Source organism: Vipera ursinii (assembly GCF_947247035.1).
Source record: "Vipera ursinii genome assembly, chromosome: 1".
NCBI classification, from domain to species: domain Eukaryota; kingdom Metazoa; phylum Chordata; class Lepidosauria; order Squamata; family Viperidae; genus Vipera; species Vipera ursinii.
Genome location: NC_139512.1, coordinates 273,882,083 through 273,903,534, shown reverse-complemented (window position 1 = coordinate 273,903,534; position 21,452 = coordinate 273,882,083). Strand labels below are relative to the sequence as shown.

Sequence of the window (21,452 nt, the reverse complement as noted above, 5' to 3'; positions counted from 1 at the left end):
CAGTCAGTGTTGGCAGGGGGGCAGAGGTCGACCGCGAGGTCTCTCATTTGTGGAGTTCCTCAGGGGTCGGTCCTCTCGCCTCTCCTGTTCAACATCTACATGAAGCCGCTGGGTGAGATCATTCGTGGCTTTGGAGTTGGGTATCATCAGTATGCTGATGATACCCAACTTTTCTTTTCGACCCCAAACCACCCCAGTGATGCCCTCAACGTGATGTCCCGTTGCCTGGAGGCGGTTCGGGTCTGGATGGGGAGGAACAGACTCCAACTCAACCCCGACAAGACTGAGTAGCTTTGCATACCTTCATCCCGGGTTTATTCGGACATTCCACCTCTGGCTATGGGGGGTGAACTATTACCCCCCGTAGATAGGGCTCGCAACTTGGGGGTCCTCCTAGATTCACGGCTCACCTTGGAAGACCATATAGGAGCTGTGACTAGGGGGGCCTTCGCACAGGTTCGCCTGGTGCGTCAGTTGCGGCCCTATCTTAGCCGGGATGATCTATGCACGGTCACTCATGCGCTCGTGTCCTCTCGTCTGGACTACTGCAACGCTCTCTACATGGGGCTGCCCTTGAGGACCACCCGGAAGCTCCAACTGGTACAGAATGCAGCCGCGAGAGTGGTGTTGGGAGTCTCCCGATACTCCCACGTTACACCTCTGCTCCATGAGCTGCATTGGTTGCCAGTTGTCTTCCGGGTGAGATTCAAGGTACTGGTAACGGTGTTCAAAGCACTCCATGGCATGGGGCCGGAGTACCTCAGGGAACATCTGCTGCCGGCATCAAGCTCCCTGCGCCCTGTGCGTTCCCACAGAGAGGGCCTCCTCAGGGTGCCACCGATCAGAGAATGTCGATTGGTGGCCCCCAGGGGGAGATCCTTCTCTGTGGGCGCTCCGGAGCTGTGGAATCAGCTACCGGTAGAGCTCCGGATGGCGCCCGATCTTCGCTCCTTTCGTCGCGATCTTAAGACATTTCTGTTTGTACAAGCTGGCCTAGCCTGATGGGGATTGCTGGGGTTGTTTTATCTTTGGTTTTTTAATTTTTCTTGGGGTTTTTAGCACTGTATTTCCATTGTTTTTAACTAGGGCAATTGTTTAATCTTTTTTAATGTTTGTATTTGCTATTTTATTCTGCCCTGTGAACCGCCCTGAGTCCTCAGGGAGAAGGGCGGTATATAAATGTTATTAAATTAAATTAAATTAAAATTAAAATCAGATGGTTTGTTCACTTTTACTTCTGATTAATCATTGATTATTGCACCAAGAACTCCATTAAGCTTCAAATTGTTGCATAAATGAAGAATATGGAAACTATAGTCCTCCAGGCTGCTGAATTGTACTCTGAAGCATTTCCTACCTATCTGTTGTTTCAAGGATTTGGGAAGTTTTAGCTCAGCAAAATTTTACCTATTGCTTTAAATTAACATGAAGATTTTTGTCCTAAAAATAATCCCTGTAGCACTATTGGGTTTCAGGGTTTAGTGACCTTGTTGTAGATTAGAGGTCTCTAACCTTTCTTGGCTGTAGGGAGGAGGAAGCATTTTACACACACACGTGCATATCGCACCTTTATTATTATTTTTTTATAAATAACTCAAGGAGACAAACCTACAAAACACTCCTTCCTCCTCCTATTTTTTCCACAGCAACAGTCCTGTGAGCTAGATTGGGCTGAGAGTAACTGGCCTAAGGTCACCCTAAACTGGGACTAGAACTTACTGTTTTTAGGTTTTCTAGGCTTAAATGATTTGGAGATCACAAATTTGTAGAACTGCAAAACAATGTCTCTATTTTATTCAATATTGATTATCGATTGTGACGTTGAATAGAGGGACATTGCCAGTTATCAGTCCCTCAGTATGACTCATGGTATGATAGTTAGAATGCTTATTTGTTTCATGAACCTTTTTTGGATAAATATTATTGTACTGATATTAATTCGTGTACATCAATTCTTCAGCCACCAAAAGACGTCTCATATGCACTTGAAGCTGAGTTCTGAAGCTGACTGAAAAATTCACAGCTAGACCATGTTACCAGAATATTGTCTCCATGAGAACTTGAGATATTTTACATAAAGACTGGGGAAAAACAGCCTAAAAAACCAAAGTACATTGGGCAGATATTCCATCTTTCCCTCCTTAATGACTTTCTCAAGCCAGAAAGACAGAAATAAATAAAAAAAACAGACAGAACAACTAGATATGAAAGACTACACATATTCCTTCTCCGCATCATTTCTTCTGTGAAGAAAGAAGACAATAATACAATAAGAATCTCATCCAAAAATTGTCATGGATGACTTCATGTCTTCAACTTCATAGCCTTCTGTTCAGAAAGAGCAGAAGCATTCCAAGATAAATTGGAGAACTTTCAAGATACTGTCGTTAAGTAACTTTTTGTAACTTGAATATCCATGTCTTGTGAAAGTTACAGTGGGTATTGCCTTGATTGATTTCACAACTTGTAAGAAAATAGAAAAAAATATATATGAAGGTCCATAGATTGGAAGTACCTCAAGCAACTAATGATTTTCAAGTACTTCAGGAGCTGAATAATGCCAGCCATCTCTTTCAGAAAGAGAATATGATTGAATATAATATCAAAAACTTTCTTCCATGAGTGCAGAATTGAAAATTTGAAACCATGGAGCATACTTCTATGAGGGTGAGGTAATATAATAATCTGATCCCCTTTCAATTGCTAAAAACTTAATTTAAACTAAATTCATGTAAGTAAGTAGCAGCAACTGGTTCCCATGAGGTGATGCTTCTCTACTGTATTGAAAATATTAAGGAGACTATTCATTGTTACCCATTTATTACACAAAAGAAGTGCAGATACACATTCTAGCTAACTGAAGTTCACATATTTCCTGTTTCTATTAAGGAATATAATAGATATACATTTAAAAACCATTTGGAAGAACTGCTTCATTTTTTCATAAGTCACAATCCCTCTGCTCTGTATTAAAGCACACAAATCGGCAGCTTTTTTCAGCTCATGTGGATGCCTGAAAAAAGACACCAGTGCTTTAATGAGCATCAGAAAAGTCCTGTACTCATGTGAACTCCAAAACTTTCCTTCTAAATCATTTTCACAATCCTTTTAATGTTTTTTTACTCATGTTCCAGATTATCAACATGCGCTTCGTGAGCTTTCTCTGGTTATTAACCTCTTCCTCAACCCTATGAACTCCATCATTATTGCTGAGTTTATTGCAGAGATAGGATAAGAATATTTCAGGGTCCACTGATTTCACCACTATTCTATTAGTCCAGGAACTTCAACATTCGCCAGGGAAGGAGTAAATATATATAAAGTAAATGTTGTACATACACAAGATTGCTATTTTCACTTATCCGACATTCTCCCATTTTGAGATTACTCTCTTACGTGTTGATATGGAAAATCAATTAAAAGCAACATGTACTGACGTGAGAGTATATTAAGAATACACATGGCACCCCTTAGTGGCAATTGAGAAAAGCTTTTGGATGAAACAGAAAGTCTTAAAGCAGCAGTGAAATTACTAGAGTATAAGGGATGTACTTTTTTTTTTTAAAAAAAGAGCATCTCTGTAACCAGATTATAGTGCACGACTTGAGAAGCGTCACTTTAAGAAGACAGTGGACAGTAATAGATTCAACTGCAGGAAGCTTCTCCTGAGAAAGGCAAAAGGGGGAAGTGCTGAGCAATGGAAAGTAAGTAGGAATTTAAAATTATTAATCACGGATAGGCAGGACTGATTGTGGTGTTAGCAACAATTTGTTCATCCCCAAATCAAGAAACAATAGTTGGGCTATTAAGAGCAGCTCAGAGGAAGAGAAATGTATGTTTTTGTTCTTTCATGTATTTACTTTTTCTTCCATATACGTTTTTTGTTTCTACCTTAAAGACTGAAAGGCTTTCAGTTTCCATTCATACTGAAAGTCTGCCCAGGATGGTTAGAGGAGGCCAAGAAAGAGAGGGGCAGGGGGAAACCTACCATCAAGCTGGTAATACAGATAGTGCTCAACTTACAATCACAATAGAGTCCAACGTTTTGGTTGCTAAGTGAGACAGTTAAGTGAACTTTGTCCCGTTTTACGACTTTTCACGCCACAGTTGTTAAGTGAATCGCTGCAGTTGTTACGTTAGTGACATGGTTGTTAAGTGAATCTGGATTCCTCATTGTCTTTGCTTGTCAGAAGGTTGCAAAAGGTGATCGCATGACCCCAGAAACTAATACATTTGAGTCAATTGCCAAGTGTCTGAATTTTGATCATCTGGCCGTGGGGATGTTGCAACGGTCATAAGCGTGAAAAACGGTCATAAGTTACTTTTTTCAGTCCCATTGTCATTAAATGAACTGTTGTTAAGTTGAGGACTACATATAGTTCGGCATAAGAATCTAGTATTTTCAAACATCTACCTGGCTACCATTAGAATTAAGAATTTTCCAATAATAATTAGCTTACTTGGGTCAATTCATAAGCAGTCGCCTCATTTTGGCAAACAGTTTGAGGACTTCCTGGAAGCCTTTTCCGGTTTTGAGTTGGAGTTGGGATTTGTACAGTAGGTGTCCCACATTTTAGGGGAATCACCTCATGGAAAGCTTCCTTTAGATAGTCCTGTATTTATTTTGTCTACTATTGTTACATGAACTGTAATAGCAGCATTACTCAAAGATAGGGCAGGCAAGTATTGAAGAAACAAGCAAAATGGGTATTTGAGATTACATTTGTCATTTACAAATCTAAGTTATTTACAAAATATTTAAATACAGATAATAGTCCAGAGTAGTCTTTTTTTAATTTCCAAGTCATGCTTACATACCTCAATCTATTCACACTGTATATATTAAACAGAGACTAAATATGCATTTTAATATGCTGTGAACTATTTAGTTTATTTCTTTATTCTAAAAGTTTAATTGTATCAGCCATATCCTGATCCACAGTTTCAGTCTGTTCAGTAATAAACAACACTCTCATTACCTGATTAGAATGAACAAGAAGGTTACATGTCGGGTGTGTCAATGTTATATTACCTTGAATGCTCCTTTTAAAAAAGGCTTTACAGCCCTCGCAGGACCAAACCCCATAATGGTAGCCAGAGGCATAATCATTGCAAACAGCACAATAGCGGGTCTCCTTGGTAGACTCCATAGACAGGTTTCCCCTTTCATTGGTGCTAGACATTCGCTCTCTGCCATTGTGACGTCTGGTCTCCGAGCCGGGCCTGCAAAAGGAACAATAGTGAGTTCAACATTGGAGAATAGCTCAGGGTGAAAACACTGGGATCTTAGTAACCTAGTTTGGTAAAGAAATGTTTGCAAGAAGCAAACACCAAGATCCCAACATTAGTGAGTGGGTAGTGGCAGTACAAGTCAACACATGAAAATATCATTCTGGTTGGGAGGGACAATTCGCCAAGCTAATGAAGCATGATCATTCATTACAAGGAACTGTCAAATCTGGGAGGGGTAGATTGATGCCAACCACAAATATTAGGGTGTCTGTATAATCCCCAGAAGCTGAGTTCACCTCAGGAGAGGCTTTATGTATACCTGAAAGGAACTGTGTCCTGGGAACATAATGCAGACAAGACTATCGCAATCATTTTTCCCTACAAGCATAAGCAGCTAAACTTTGCATTCCTATCATTCCCATTACTCTTATTTCCTAATGGTGCATTTGGCCACTCACGTCTCCGGGTTTTTCACACTGAATAATATAACCAATGAAATAAAAGTTTGAAGAGAGTCCCATTTCTCAAACAACTAAACAGGAAGCATAGAAAGCCATTTCTTGAATATTCTGACCAAAATTAATACATTTAGATGGCACCGTCATCCTTAAGCTTTAGGTGCCATGAAAAGAGAGGGTGTTGAAGTGACTATATACCATCCAAATGAGTCCTTGACTTATGACCATTAATTTAGCGACTGTTCTAAGTTACGATGGTGCTGAAAAAAGTGACTTATGGCCGGTGTTACCAGACCACTTATAACTGTCACTGGGGTCACATGATCATGGTTTGTGTGCTTGCAGCCAGCATGCATTTACAATGGTTGCCGCATTCCAGGGAAATGTCATTACCATTTGTGACTTCCGAATTGGCTTCTGACAAACAAAATCATTGAGGGAAGCTGATTTACTTAATGCCCATGTGATTTGCTTATCACTTGTGCCAAGGAAAACAACAGCTCTCAAAAGAAACCAGCATGGCTGCATAAAGAACTCTCCGATAAATTGAAAGATAAAAAGGACAAGTATAAGAAGTGGAAAGAGGGGCACATAACTAAGGCAGAATATCAGCAAATAGCCCGTGCCTGCAAAGATGAAGTGAGGGAAGCTAAGGCTCAAAATGAACTAAGGCTTGCAACCAAAGTCAAAAATAACAAAAACGCTTCTTTCAACATATAAAAAAACAAGAAAAAAGTTAAGGAGATGATTGGTCCATTAGTGGGGGAAAATGGCAAGAAGGTGACAAGCAACAGGGAGAAAACAGAACTATTTAACTCATTTTTTGCATCTGTCTTTACACAAAGGGAAAAAAACAGTCCAACCTACCAAAACTGATGCCATAAAAACCAGAATAGAAATGCAAGTTAACATAGGCAAGAAAATGGTAAGTGAGCACCTGTCTAGACGAGTTCAAATCACCAGGACCAGATGGATTATACCCCAAAGTTCTCAAGGAACTGGCAGACGTGATCTCAGAGCCACTGAACTATATTTTTCAAAGATCCTGGAGCACTGGGAAACTACCAGAGGACTGGAAGAGAGCTGATGTAGTTCCCATCTTCAAAAAAGGGAAAAAAATAGATCCAGGAAACTACAGACCTATCAACCCTACCTCAATACCTGGGAAGATTCTGGAAAAGATAATCAAACAACACCTTGATGCAAACAAAGTCATCACTAAAAGTCAACATGGGTTTGTCAAAAACCGATCATGCCAGACAAATCTTATTACATTCTTTGACCAAGTGACAAAATTAGTGGACCAGAGGAATGCTGTAGATATAATTTACTTGGACTTCAGTAAGGCATTTGATAAAGTAGATCACAACCTACTACTTGAGAAGATAGAAAAATGTGGGTTAGATAGCATCACCACCAGATGGATTTGTAGCTGGCTGACCGGCCATACTCAGCGTGTGGTCCTCAATGGAACTGCATCTACATGGAAAGAAGTGTGTAGTGGGGTGCCCCAGGGCTCTGTTCTGGGCCCAGTGCTCTTCAACATCTTCATCAATGATTTGGATGAGGGGATAGATGGAGAACTCATCAAATTTGCAGACGACACCAAGCTGGCAGGAATAGCCAATACTCCAGAAGATAGGCTTAAAATACAGAAGGATCTGGACAGACCCGAACACTGGGTGCTATCTAACAAAATGAAATTCAGTGGTGAAAAAAGTAAGTTTCTACATTTAGGCAAGAAAAATCAACTGCACAGGTATAGTATAGGTGGTACCTTGCTCAATAGTAGTAACTGTGAGAGGGATCTCGGAGTCCTAGTAGACAATTACTTGAATATGAGCCAGCAGTGTGCTGCAGCTGTCAAAAAAGCCAACACAGTGCTAGGCTGCATTAACAGAGGGATAGAATCAAGATCACGTGAAGTACTAATACCACTTTACAATGCCTTGGTAAGGCCACATCCAGTTTTGGTCACCACGATGTTAAAAAGGATGTTGAAACTCTAGAAAGGGTACAGAGAAGGGCAACAAAGATGATTGGGGGACTGAAGGCTAAAACATATAGGGAACGGTTGCTGGAATTGGGTATGTGTAGTTTAACGAAGAGAAGGGTGAGGGGTGACATGATAGCAGTCTTCCAATATCTCAGGGGCTGCCACAAAGAAGAGGGAGTCAAGCTGTTCTCCTAAGCACCTGAAAGCAGGACAAGAAGCAACGGATGAAAATTAATCAAAGAGAGAAGCAACCTAGAACTAAGGAGAAAAATAAGTAGAAAAATAGGGACCACTACGGTGGGAAGGTAACAGCGTTCCGTGCACTTTTGGTGTCTAGTCATGCCGGCCACATGACCACAGAGACGTCCTCGGACAAGTGCTGGCTCTTCGGCTTTGAAACAGAGATGAGCACTGGCCCCTAGAGTTGGAAACAACTAGTACGCATGTGCGGGGGAACCTTTACCTTTACCTTTAGTTTAATGAAGAGAAGGACGAGGGGGGACATGATAGCAGTGTTCCAATATCTCAGGGACTGCCACAAAGAGGAGGGACTCAAGCTATTCTCCAAAACGCCCAAAGGCAGGACAAGAAGCAATGGATGGAAACTAATCAAGGAAAGAAGCAACCTAGAACTAAGGAGAAACTTCTTGACAGTTAGAACAATTAACCATTGGAACAACCTGCCTCCAAAAGTGGTGAATGCTCCAACACTGGAAGTTTTTAAGAGTAGACTGGACAGCCATTTGTCTGAAATGGTATAGGGTTTCCTGCCTGAGCAGGGGGTTGGACTAGATGACCTCCAAGGTCCCTTCCAACTTATGATGATGATGATGATGATGACGACTCACTTAATAATTGCATTGCTTAATGACTGAAGTTCTGATCTCAATTGTGGTCATAAATTGAGGACAACCTGAACAAGAATAGCTCTCTTAGATTCAGCAAAATCTGACTAATCTACTATCTGATCTTACATAAGATTCCAATAGAGGCTTCCATTTCTTGATCAAACATTTCTTGATCCTAAATCCTCAGATTTGCAGGAAAGACATACCAATCGTATGTTGCTTGGACCCAATTCAAATGGAGATGGGACTAATATTTTTTAAATAGCAGATATTTTGTATTAAAAACTTTCTCCCTCATTCCTACCATCTCTCCTCACAGACAAAATATGAAGGTAATGTGCTAGTTTCTTATGGTTATATATCATCCTTAAATAGATAATAACTCAGCTTGGCCAAAATGAGAAATGTTAGTCATTTCCATTAGAATAAAAAGTAATTTAATAACCCCAACTAATTTAAAGAGGGATGCATTGTTAAAGAATTTAAGTACATAATGCTACACATTCCTGGATACAAATTTCACTGAAATAATGTGAAGAAACATGTTTACAGTTGAATTTCTACTCAGAGAACTCAAATGTATGGTGTAAAAGATATCAACTACACTCCCCTTTTGTCCCTTTATTCTTTGTGTCAACTTACTGTAAGAACATGAGATTGACATATGCACACTGCACAACTTTTCACACACAAAAAGGAGATTGGAGATATAATGGAACCATATAATGTAAGTGAAATGACCCTAGGAAGACATCTAGTCTACCACCTTGACCACTACAAGAACCAATTCTTACAGCATCGCCAAGTGATGGCCATTCATGAAATGATTGTCTTTGAAGGAGGTATTGCAACATGGCAATATTACCCTTGACATACAGTAGTTTATCTGATTATTGGCGTTATTTTATCAAATGATGTCTTAACACTATCAATTAATGGAGGAGCCTATCATACTTCTGAGATCTAAGTGGTAGATCCTTTTCAGCTCTGGAACTTCATGAGTCAGAAAGACAGTACATATTGAACAATTATGCCAACTTGATATATAATAACAAACATACATTATTCTAATTTAGTAATAACATAGCATGAAAATAACCACAAGGTTGTCCCAAATGACTTCAAAACTTAACCTTTTGTTGTTGTTGTTCAGTTTTCTTCTGTAAAGGCAAACATACTTCTTTGTCTGATACTCGGGGAAAAACAGCCGTGTATGAATAACTGAAGTGTATGGAGACAGCTTGTTCTCAGCCAAAATACCCAGACATTTCTCTGTTAACTCCTACTTTCAACTCTTTTGAAGAAATATTAGTCTTAGTTGCCTAGTTATCTGCTCATTTCCATTCTTCAATGTTCCTGGAAAGTTTCCCACTTTTCTGATACTGCTCTTATTCCTTTGATGACTGGTTACATAGTGCTTAAAATGGGTTTTTCCAAGTACAAATTTAAAAAAAAACTTGGGAAGAAGAAAGATGAAAGACATAAAATCATGAAACATCTGCACAAAAAACCTAAAAGGTCCTGAATGCTCCTGTTCATACAATGATACACCTCTTCAGCTTAGAAAACAGTAACCTAGGAGCAATTCAAGCATAAAAACAGAGGTATATGAAGAAAGGTGAAGATAACAGAAAGGAATCGGGTTAGCACGTAAAAGCCATTAAATGACCCTATACCTCGTTTTAATCACTGCCCTTAGTGCTGTCTGAGCTTGGTTATTTTCTTGAAGACATTTTATTGCCCGTCACTAGCACTGATTATGTTACCTAGTATGGTTAATGAAATGTCTGCAACAAAACAACAAAGCTCTGAGAGCACCAAGGACACCTCACTTCAATCCTGAACTACGAATATTCTCCTTTATTTAATCACTGCATTAGTATTGTACTGTAAAGTACTGTGAAAACCCTTGTGGTTAACAAAGAAATTATCCTCTTTTAAAATGTAAGAATAATGCTGATTGTCATTGGTCAAAATATTATTTCTTCTTTCATTAATAGATAATTATTCAAGGCATGAATGGTTTTTAATAATAAAATATATATTACATTTAAAATCTTTTTGAGTCTGTGACTGATATCTGTATTTGGGAATAAGTATCTTTGAAAGTCTTTGTTAGTAAGCATTAATATCTTTTCTCCCTTATACGATTTGAATTGGCTTCAAATTTCATCTCAAAGCAGTCAACAGAAATATATTAACCCATTGAAAGCTAACATAATTATAAGATAAGGACATAGGTTAATTAGGAAGAGTTAAACCTCCATTTTATTCTCATTATAATTTGCAGAATAACATGATATTACTTCTGGTAGACTGCAACCTTATGACACAATGAAATTTCATAGAATTATATTGTAATCATTCATTTCATGCTGTCAAGTGCTGTTCTATAAAATCTGGAAAGAGTTTGATGATTTAATGGGGCTCATTGTTACAGCTTATGAGGGAAGAAACTTCTTGTTTCTTTCCTGTTGAAAGAAACTAATCAGGGAGTCACAAAAATTATAGTTTCGAAAAGAAACCTGCATTTTCTTAAGTTTCCAACCGCTCTGTTAAAACTGTATTTTATGTCATGGTATGAGGAGGAGAAAATCCTTTCGTAAAATACATCTATAATTTGATCGGACACATTTTGAATATTGCAGACTGAAAATTTCTTCCTGAGTAGTAAATATATTTGGGGGGAAGGAGGAGAAAACTCTCAGAATTCTGGGATAATTATGTTTTTTTTTTTCCTCAGAAGCAGGAGAAAAAATTACTGATACTTTGGGTAACTGCTAGGCTGTCCAGTTTGGCTGGCTGAACCTTTCCCTGAAAAATTACTCAGGAACATATCACAGGAGACTGAATGACAACTCAGGAGGACATGGGACATTACAGTGAGCTATAAAGCTGCTCAGTTGGGCCCTAACCTTGTTGGTTAATTTCCATGAATAGTATTTTCATCCTTCATGCATTAGAAAATGTGTTTTCCTTCCATAAGAAATAACGTTGCCCTGCATAGCAGACTGGTAGAAATGGGATACAGAAGATTGTGGAGAAATGGTTTGTTAAGAGTTTCTCTTGAAATCCAGAGCAGCAAAGGATCTGGGTGTGTTTTAAGATGTACAGCCTACTGGTACAAAGTGAATAAGACTTGCTTGAAGAGTATGTATTCACCATATATAGATGGTGCTTAGTCATTGGAAAAGTGTTCCCCAAACTTGATATTCTCAAACAGAGAAACATGGCCTTCTCTTCATTTGTGTGGGTTTGTTGTTGTTGTTGTTGTTGTTGTTGTTGTTGTTCTTCTTCTTCTTCTTCTTCTTCTTCTTCTTCTTCTTCTTCTTCTTCTTCTTCTTCTTCTTCTTCTTCTTCTTCTCCTTCTCCTCCTCCTCCTCCTCCCCCTCCTCCTCAGAATGTATATTTTAAAAAATGAAGGTTCCCCCCAAAAATTAACTTCCTCAACAAGGAAATGGTATGTTCTAGGAATAATCTGTTGTTATTATTATTATTTATATACTGTTACCAAAGTGCTTGGAAATTTACTAAGGATATGTTCTTGCCCTAATCAGCCAACAGTTTAAAATCCAACCCAAGGACAATGGAAAAGAGAGAAATAATGTGGTTTTTTCTTGGTAATGCTTACTTAGGCTTACATAAATAGTCTGTTACAAAGCAAGATTGGAATTAAAATTTCATTTATAAAATGGTAAGTATTGTCCTCTCTTTAGTGGAACGGGGATATTTATACTGATATCTGAACAGCAGGATCAACTACACAGAGAAAATTGATTGCATACTACCTTATAATCTATTGGTTGTTTAGAGAATCTCTGACTCAGTTGTTCCTTGAAATCTTCTATTATGTCTTGCTAAGAAAAGATTAAATTCAGTAAGAACTAGCCTAGAGGCTTTAAAAGACTGAAATTGCCAGGAAATGCAATTTTCAGACATTGAGACAAACATCTTTGATTTCTTCTATATTTACTTATTAACCCCATCCCCATTCTTGATTTGCTTGATTTAAAAATTATTTAAACATTAACAGAGCTGTTTTCCATTGGAGGCATTATTTCCTCTCATTTCAAGATATAAACTAGTTATAGAATGTACTCTAACTATCAAAGATGGGAGCGGCAACTGGCAATTCTAGTAAAATCCATTTAACCACCAGTCTTAGGCACATACTTTATTTTAGGAAGTCTTTATGTTTTCCATTGCCAAGTCTTTATGTTTTATTGCCAAGCAATAAAACCAAAGATTATGTCTGGACTAAATTTGTGCAAACAAATGCCAAGGAGATCTATGCATGAATGAGAACACCAACCCTAAACACAACCTCGAGCTGTGCTTCAGTTGCATTCAGTGCACCCTTTCCACTGGAATGTCACTACTTTCTCACTTGAAGAGTTTACTAGCCTAACAAACTTTGTTGACAAGTAGCTATAGTTACCAAATGAAGCCTTACACAGCAGTCAAACCCCTATATAAATAGAAAAGTGAACATTTTTTCAGACTGTATTAAAGTTATTTAATTCCAAAATCTTAAAAAATGGAAATAGTTGGAGACTGTGGGGAGGGGAGTGGTGATTAACAAATGCCTGTTACCATAATAAGTTCCATTACCTTAAAATAGGCTTTAAAATTATCTCTCGGATTGCCAGCAGCATTCAGTTAAGTTTCAGGGTAATTGACCAAGAGGAAGCTCTGAAATATTACAGAATCATAAAATGGTGGACTTGAAGGGATAGACAGGTAGAACAAGCCACCATGTCAGAATGATATGTGCATTATTTGCATATTTGCGGTTATGTATTTACATCATGATGTCTGATGCAAGTCCATACACTGCATGCTGGTGTTATGATTCATTGCTTCGCCTACCCCAACTGTAATCATCCATAGTTATAGTCATGGAGTCTCACATTCACATTCTGTTTAGTTTAGGAGTCCTCTGCCATTCCCAATAGTTCTCCATTCTGATGTCCTATGAAAAGATCAAGTGAGGGGGAAGCCTCACTTACTTCCTCATTTATTTATATGATTTATAGAACCGCCCATGTCACCTATGTAAGCTATGGGTGGCTTACATGTTTTAAACATACAAACCCAGCAATCATATCCCCTGGCACTCAAAGATAAATAGTTGGCCCCACTTACAGTTCATCTACCCGAGACCCAAATGCTTGGGAAACAACCAGGTCTTCAATGCCTTTAGGGAAGGCTAGAGGGTTGGGGCCATATGAGTCTCTGGGGAGGATGGTCTTTCAAAGGACAAACCCACTGTTTACATCTCTTCACAAGAGGAAGTTCCTCCTAATGTTCAGCATGAATTATCTTTTAATTTCATCCTGTTCATTCTCTTAACACAAAACAAATGTGCCTGTTTTCCAAATAACAAACTTAGATATTTGTAGCATATTTTACTCAATCTTCCCATTGGCCAGCTAAATATACTGAGCAACTTTAACAATTTCTTAGTAAACTTCATTTCCAGTCTGTTTCATCCTGGTATTTTTCCTCTAAATCCAATCTCCTCCATGGCCATTTTGAAGGTTGGTATCCAGAATCAGACAGAAATTCTCCAAATACGAGCTAGTCAATTTACAGTATGAGACTACTGTATGATATTTGTGTTAATGAAGTTTGAATTGGCCTTTTTAACGGCTTTAATGTCACTCCTTGCTCATGTTCAGTTAGTACTTCACTAAAGACCATTAATCTTTCTAACATGTACAACTGACAAAAGTGTTTTCCCCATCATATACCTAGGCACTGGAGAAAAGCCTAATGCTGAGAAAGGTTGAGGGCAAGAAAAGAAGGGGATGACAGAGAATGAGGTGGCTGGATGGAGTCACTGAAGCAGTAGGCGTGAGCCTAAATGGACTCCAGAATATGGTAGAGGACAGGAAGGCCTGGAGGAATGTTGTCCATGGGGTCGCGATGGGTCGGACACAACTCCACAACTAACAACAACAACAACAACAATACCTAGGCATTTAATTTTTCCTACTTAGTACTGGACCTTACTATTGGACTTTGCTGAAGATCATCCTGTTGGACTTGACCCTATGATCAAGCTACCTGAGGTCATTTTGAATCACGATTTTTGTCCTCTAAAGAAGGGGTTCTCAATTTTGCTCATGGGCTCTTCTGGGCTACATTTGTCACCACATGTAACCTCCCCCTCATAGTTGCTGTTAATTTGAAAAAGGTACTTTACTATCTGCACTGTTTATTAATGTCAACTGTTTGATATAAAGACAAAGTGTTTGTGAGGATTAGGAGAAATTATCCTGGCAATTAAGTTTAAGCAACCCCCTAAGAAACCTACCATGGCCCCCTAGACCTATAGCATAGCCCAGATGAGAACAATTGATTTAAGGCAGGGGTTCCCAACCCCCAGTCCATGGATTGGCCACAGCATGCCAGCAACTGGTCCACACAAACAAGTGAAGCCCCATCTGCAGGATGCAGGCAGCATGCAAAACCATGCCCACTCCAGTCCACGGAAAAACCTTTCTCCACACAACTGATCCCTTGTGTCCAAAAGATTAGTGTCCAAAAGCCCACTGCTTTGATGTATTAACTAGGCCTATTAGATTGATGTCATCTGTATACCTAGTTCTGTAAGTATAGAAATGGCAATAGCACTTAGACATATACTGCTTCACAGTGCTTTACAGCCCTCTCTAAGTGGTTTTACAGAGTCAGCCTATTGCCGGCAACAATCTGGGTCCTCATTTTACTGATCTCGGAAGGATGGAAGGCTGAGTCAACCTTGATCCAGTGAGACTCAAACTGCCAAATTGCTGGCAGCCAGCAGTCAGCAGAAGTAGCCTGCAGTACTGCATTCTGACCACTGTGTCACCAGGGCTCTGGACCAGTACTTTCCTTTCCATTCCATTTCTTGGATCATTTATAAACATATTGAGCAGCACATGACTCAGGACAAAGATCTGGGAAATTCATATTGCTGTTCACATTGATGCAGAATCATATGTAAATATCAGTAAACATGGTTTTTCAAGTAGTGGCAAATCCACTGGACTACATTACCTGCTAGATCCATTTATCATTTTGCCAGAAGGATATCATGAGAAGTCTTCTCAAATATACTTTACTAAAATCAAGATGCATTATATCCACAGCATTTCCTTGGTATACCAAACTAATCTCAGTATCTTTCCCTCTCCCACCTTCCCTTCTCTCATAAAGAAAGACAAGGTCCGGTTGATACAACATGCTACCGAGAAACCATACTGGCTCTTGGTATGAGGGGTCCTTGGTGCTCTCTGAGCTTGGTTGTTTTCTCGCAGACATGTTACTACCCAAAGTAGGTAACATAATCAGTGCACTGATAATGTTACCTAGTTTGGATAATGAAATGTCTGCAAGAAAATAACCAAGCTCAGAGAGCACCAAGAATCCCTCATTTCAACCCAAAGCTACAAATATTCTCTTTTATTGGCTCTGGGTAATAATAGCACTGTGAGCATTAAAAGTGCTTGCAAATATGCCTTTTGAATACTGTTCAATTATCTTGCTCTATATGGATGATAAACTAAATGTTTTGTTTAGTTCTAAATTTCCTGGGTGCTGCTTCTTCCCCTTTTGAAATACCAGGACTCTTCAAAGATTATTATAAGTGGTTCTGACGGTTCCAATACATTAGTGTTCTGTACCAGCCTACTACCGGCCCTGCAGATAAGGCAGGGACAACCCCTTTACAAGAAGGCAAGAGGCTGGAACTAAGCCTGCCAAATTTATTAACATAAAACAGAGCAAAACAAGACACGAACCATGAAACAGGAGCTATTCGAATGGTTGCCTTCAGCAAACCAGCCCTCCCATGCATTCCCCTTTTAAACAGTTCAGGGCGTGGCTTCTCTCTGCCTCCTTCCGAGGTGCCCCATTGCCTTCCTCTGTTTACTCCTGATTGACTGCCTCCTGCGTCGGGCGTCCTTGAACAGGGCCAGCTGTGGGTCATCTTCATCCACGCTGTCAGGCTCACACAGCTGGGTCTGCGTCGTAACCAGATGGGAGGGGCCTGGCTGAGGGCTCTCATCAGCAAGCTCTCCAACACCCCCCTCCTCCTCCTCTGAATCGTCCGACCCAACTGCCGAACCCACAGGCTGACCCTGAATCACAACAATTAGGATGGAATTTGATCCTGAACACTTAAATTTGTCTAAGGAAACAAGAAGGGCAGTGTTACTATACCTTTTTCAATCCTGAAATGTATACTTCTCCTTTACTCAGTTGTGTTGAGAATTCTATTTGATAGCAAATGGATGCAAAGAAATTATTGCACCTCTTTTCTATTGCCTATCATTTCTTCTCCACATTTCTTACACAGCAGACCAACAGTCTCCTTGACTCTACTGCCCTGCTTATTATATTTGCATTCCTCACTGAACACATCTCATTCAGAACTCAGTCAGCCTTCCTGACTCCGTCTGTCAAACCATGCCAAGCATGTCAATAAATCTCAGCTCCAAGACACTTTCAGCAGGAACTCACATCCATGCCAGTTTAGTCATTTTTTCTTTCTTTTTTTCTTCATAAGATCCAGTTTGGTAGACCAAGGAAATTCACAGAAATAAAACCTTTTTATACTACATATCTGTTATAGGGTTTCAATTCTAGGCCTTTTCTGGTCAATGACAATTTGACCATCTTGTATATATTATTCCTTAACCAATGATTGGTACTTGAAACAGGTTTTCCAAATACCAGTAAGTCAGATGGGGATAATTAAGGCAACAAGGAAATGCATTGAATGATTGCACCCATCAACACCCTCCTCTTTAAAATAATGCTACGCTGAGCCTGAAATTAATCATTCATATTTGATGACACGGAGGGCAACACTGAGTAGGCTAATCTCTTGTGACTTCCTTTAATCAGTTAAGAAGTGGTAGAAGTTTAGCTTTGGCAGTAACAATATGTTGAATCTATACAGCCCAAAGGAAAATGCAAATTGCCTTTATTTCTCTTTATGTCTGATTCAGGAGTTGCATTCACATGCTGGGAGAACATTATCAAGTTGAAGGGGAGCTCCAGCAAGAAAGAGATTATCAGTGGAAAATTCCTGAATGTGGACACATGGCAAAATGTGGACTTTCCCAAGGGCTTTGTAAATTCTCAGGCTATGCTTGCCAATTTGGGCTTCTGCTCCCTCAGAAAGGACAACTAAGCCTTTTGGGAAAGCTCCTAGATTCACTGATGTTATTAGGGAGCTCAGCTGTAAAGAGCGACTCCTACCAACTGCTGAAGTCCATCTACCCATATTGAACCTTTGTTTTTTTGCTTTACTGTGAATGTGGTTTATGTTAGGCTCCTCTTGAGTGTGGTCCAGAAGCTGCAGTCAGTGTGAATGCAGCTGGCAATTGGAGACATTGGGCTCTTGGTTATACACACAGTACACCAGTAATGAAGCAACCCGCTGGTTGGCTAGACAGGTTCAAGGTTTTGCTCTTGGGACTTTGTACCCTAAAACCTTATACTGAGGTTATTTGGCAGATCACCTCTCAGCATATGGTTTCGAGTGACCATTAAGATGATCACATAATGGATGCGTTTGCTTTTTTGTGCTGCAATTTGCCTCCTACTATGTGTATAAAAGGCCTGTCCACGTTTTCCCTAGGTAAGTCTTGTGTGAAAGTAAATTGCAAGTGCTTCCTCCTTTTTGTAACATTTTACTTTACAAGAAACTATGTTGGCTGCCATAATTTAATATTAGGATTTTACTATGACGCACAACTAATTAAATATTAGATAACGATGTGTAGAAATGATGTACAACTAATTAAATATGATAATATTTGCTTTTCATAAAACAAAAAAAAATTGGCATGCCTTAGTTTATAAATGTATGGCAGTGAAAGTTGGACCATAAGAAAGGCTGAGTGCCAAAGAATTGAGGCCTTTGAAGTATGGTGCTGGAGAAGACTCCTGCGAGTCCCTTGGACAGCAAGGTGATCAAACCAGTCAGTCCTAGAGGAGATCAACCCTGACTGCTCTTTAGAAGGCCAGATCCTGAAGCTAAAACTCAAATGCTTTGGCCACCTAATGAGAAGGAAGGACTCACTGGAGAAGAGCCTAATGCTGGGAAAGATTGAGGGCAATAGAAGAAGGGGACGACAGAGAATGAGGTGGCTGGATGGAGTCACTGAAGCAGTAGGCATGAGCTTAAATGGACTCCAGAAGATGGTAGAGGACAGGAAGGCCTGGAGGAACGTTGTCCATAGGGTCGCAATGAGTCAGACACGACTTTGCAGCTAACAACAACAAGTTTATAAAACTCTACGATCTATGCATGTTTACATAAAAAGAAGTCTCACTATGTTCATATAGCTTTCATCCCAAATCAAGCTAAGACTGTAATTTATAGAGACCTATCTAGACTATATTTTAGAAAGAAAATGGATCCTTGACAAGGAAAAGGGACATAAAACAAGTGACCCCAGACTTACAAAAGCAGCTTCCCTCTCTGCCCTTTACAAAATAACAAAACTTGCACAATGTTTTTCAAACTGCTGAGGTTCCCTAATCACTGAAACCTTACATAAAGAGCCAGGGCCAGAGAGAGTGCATTTATAAAATTGAATTAATCATTGACTGTGGGATTGGCCTGTCATCCAAAACAAATTTAAAATGCATTATCGAATGTGGATTCTCTGCTGATCCAAAAAAGGCCAATAGATAAACTGAATATTAACAAACGTTTCATATGGCAAAAAAGACATATTTATGAAGAGTAATCATAAGTGTAGGGAGAAAAACAGGGAAGAAGGTAAAAGCACAAAAAAATGGTAACTAACAAATGAGTGACATAAAATAATATGGTAGGATATTACAACCATGTTTTAAAAAAATAAGATGGTGGGGAAGGGATGAATTCAACCTGTTAAATATTCCAATTCACAACATCATCATTATTATAACAATTCCACACTTATTGTAATTTGGTAAATCATTTGTAAATAGTCTTTTATATTTGTAGACTTCCAAAAAAATTATAGCTTGCTGGGAATCCTATATTATATATAGTATATACCAAGAATAAGTATATACTCTTTAATTGTTAACATGGTGAAGTTAGAGAACCAGAGATCTCATACAAAGATAAGAACAAAAAAATAGGGTGGTGACATTTATTTATTTACTTGTTTGTTGTTAAGCTTATATTACACCTCTTCTCTAGGAGCTCAAGAAACATTACATAGTCTCTCATTTTATCCCTACAACAACCCTAATTCTGTGAGGTGAGCTGAGTTGAGAGGGAGAATGACTGTCCCAAAGTTATCCCATGAACCTCTGTGATTAAGGGTGGACTTGATCCTGGGACTGAGGAAATCTGTGAATTGAAGTCCACAACTCTAAAAGTTGCCAAGTTTGGAGACCTTTGATCTAAAGCACTACCTCACCATGTCAAGGGAAGGGGTTTTTCACAGTTAGAATAAATGCTTTTGCAAAATCAGTATTGTCCTGAAAGATCCATTTTATATACTGTAGCTGGAAAACTGGATGTTTCAAGAGCTTAAATGATTTATTTAAGTAGAGAAGGGAACTAGGGGATTAGCCATATTGGATCTAATCCTCACTAACAGAGATGAAATAATGGAAGGTGTTGAAGCCACAGGAACTTTGGGGGGAAATGATCATGCAGTATTAGAATTCAACATTGTGGAAGCACAAGCAATAGAACACAGTCAAACTAGAGTTTTGAACTTTAAGAGAGCTAATTTCAATAAATTTAGAGAGAGCTTGGATAGGATTCCATGGATGAGAATCCTCAAGGGGAAAACAACTCAAGAAGCTTGGGAAATTTTGAAAAGTGAGATAATAAAAGCCCGGTCTAGCACAATACCAACAAAGAAGAAAAATAACAGCTCTCAAAAGAAACCAGCATGGCTGCATAAAGAACTCTCTGATAAATTGAAAGATAAAAAGGACAGATATAAAAAGTGGAAAGAGGGGCACATAACTAAGGCAGAATATCAGCAAATAACCTGAGCCTGCAAAGATGAAATGAGGAAAACTAAGGCTCAAAATGAACTAAAGCTTGCAACCAAAGTCAAAAATAACAAAAAAGCTTCTTTCAACATGTAAAGAACAGGAAAAAAGTTAAGGAAATACTAGGTCCATTAGTTGACCAAGGTCTCTTCCAACTTCTTCTTCTTCATCATCATCATCATTATATTATAATACAGTGAGGTTTCTTCCCTGCATTTTGGATTTTTTCCCTTTCTCTTTGCCAATTAATGTACAACATATCCCATGATCAAGAAGATGCTGTAACATCTGGATTTTTAACAGTGTCTGTATTACCACTGCTACCTATTGGGAAAGCAAATTAGGCCATCTTTAATTCTGTTTATTCTCCCAAGTGCCTTCTGCTTTGGGAAATATGAAGGCAAGAAGAGGAAAAAGAGCTTTTTCTCTACATGCCACTTGTTTAAGTAGTTGCTACTTTTTCAATGAGAACAGAATGTTTCACATGCCTCTCATTATTAAATGTTTCCTCTCAAGCTATTCTCCAAAGCACCTGAAGACAGGACAAGAAGCAACAGATAGAAACTAATCAAGGAGAGAAGCAAACTAGAACCAAGGAGAAACTTCCTGACAGAACAATTAACCAGTGGAACAATCTGCCTCCAAAAGTGGTGAATGCTCCAACACTGGAAGTTTTTAAGAAGAGACTGGACAGCCATTTGTCTGAAATGATATAGGTTTCCTGCCTGAGCAGTGGGTTGGACTAGATGACCTTCAAGGTCCCTTCCAATTTGATGATGATGATGATGATGATGTAAAAATAACTAAGTAAATAAGTTTATTTTCCACATTTCCTCCACTCTATTCCTATGACATTGAACTGTAAGCATCTTGGAGCTAAACCTTATCTTCTCATATTTTATGAAGTGCCCT

General features: G+C 39.0%; 1 protein-coding gene across 1 annotated transcript in view; it reads right to left on the bottom strand.

The window, feature by feature from the left end:
- ESR1 (estrogen receptor 1) overlaps nucleotides 1-21,452 on the bottom strand; it is a gene marked incomplete at both ends in the record, with an annotated part of 169,545 nt that overhangs the window by 121,953 nt on the left and 26,140 nt on the right. Inside the window, one exon of the mRNA XM_083348730.1 lies at nucleotides 5,033-5,223. Coding sequence (XP_083204856.1) covers nucleotides 5,033-5,223 — 191 coding nt within the window. The remainder of the gene's footprint in view (nucleotides 1-5,032; nucleotides 5,224-21,452) is intronic.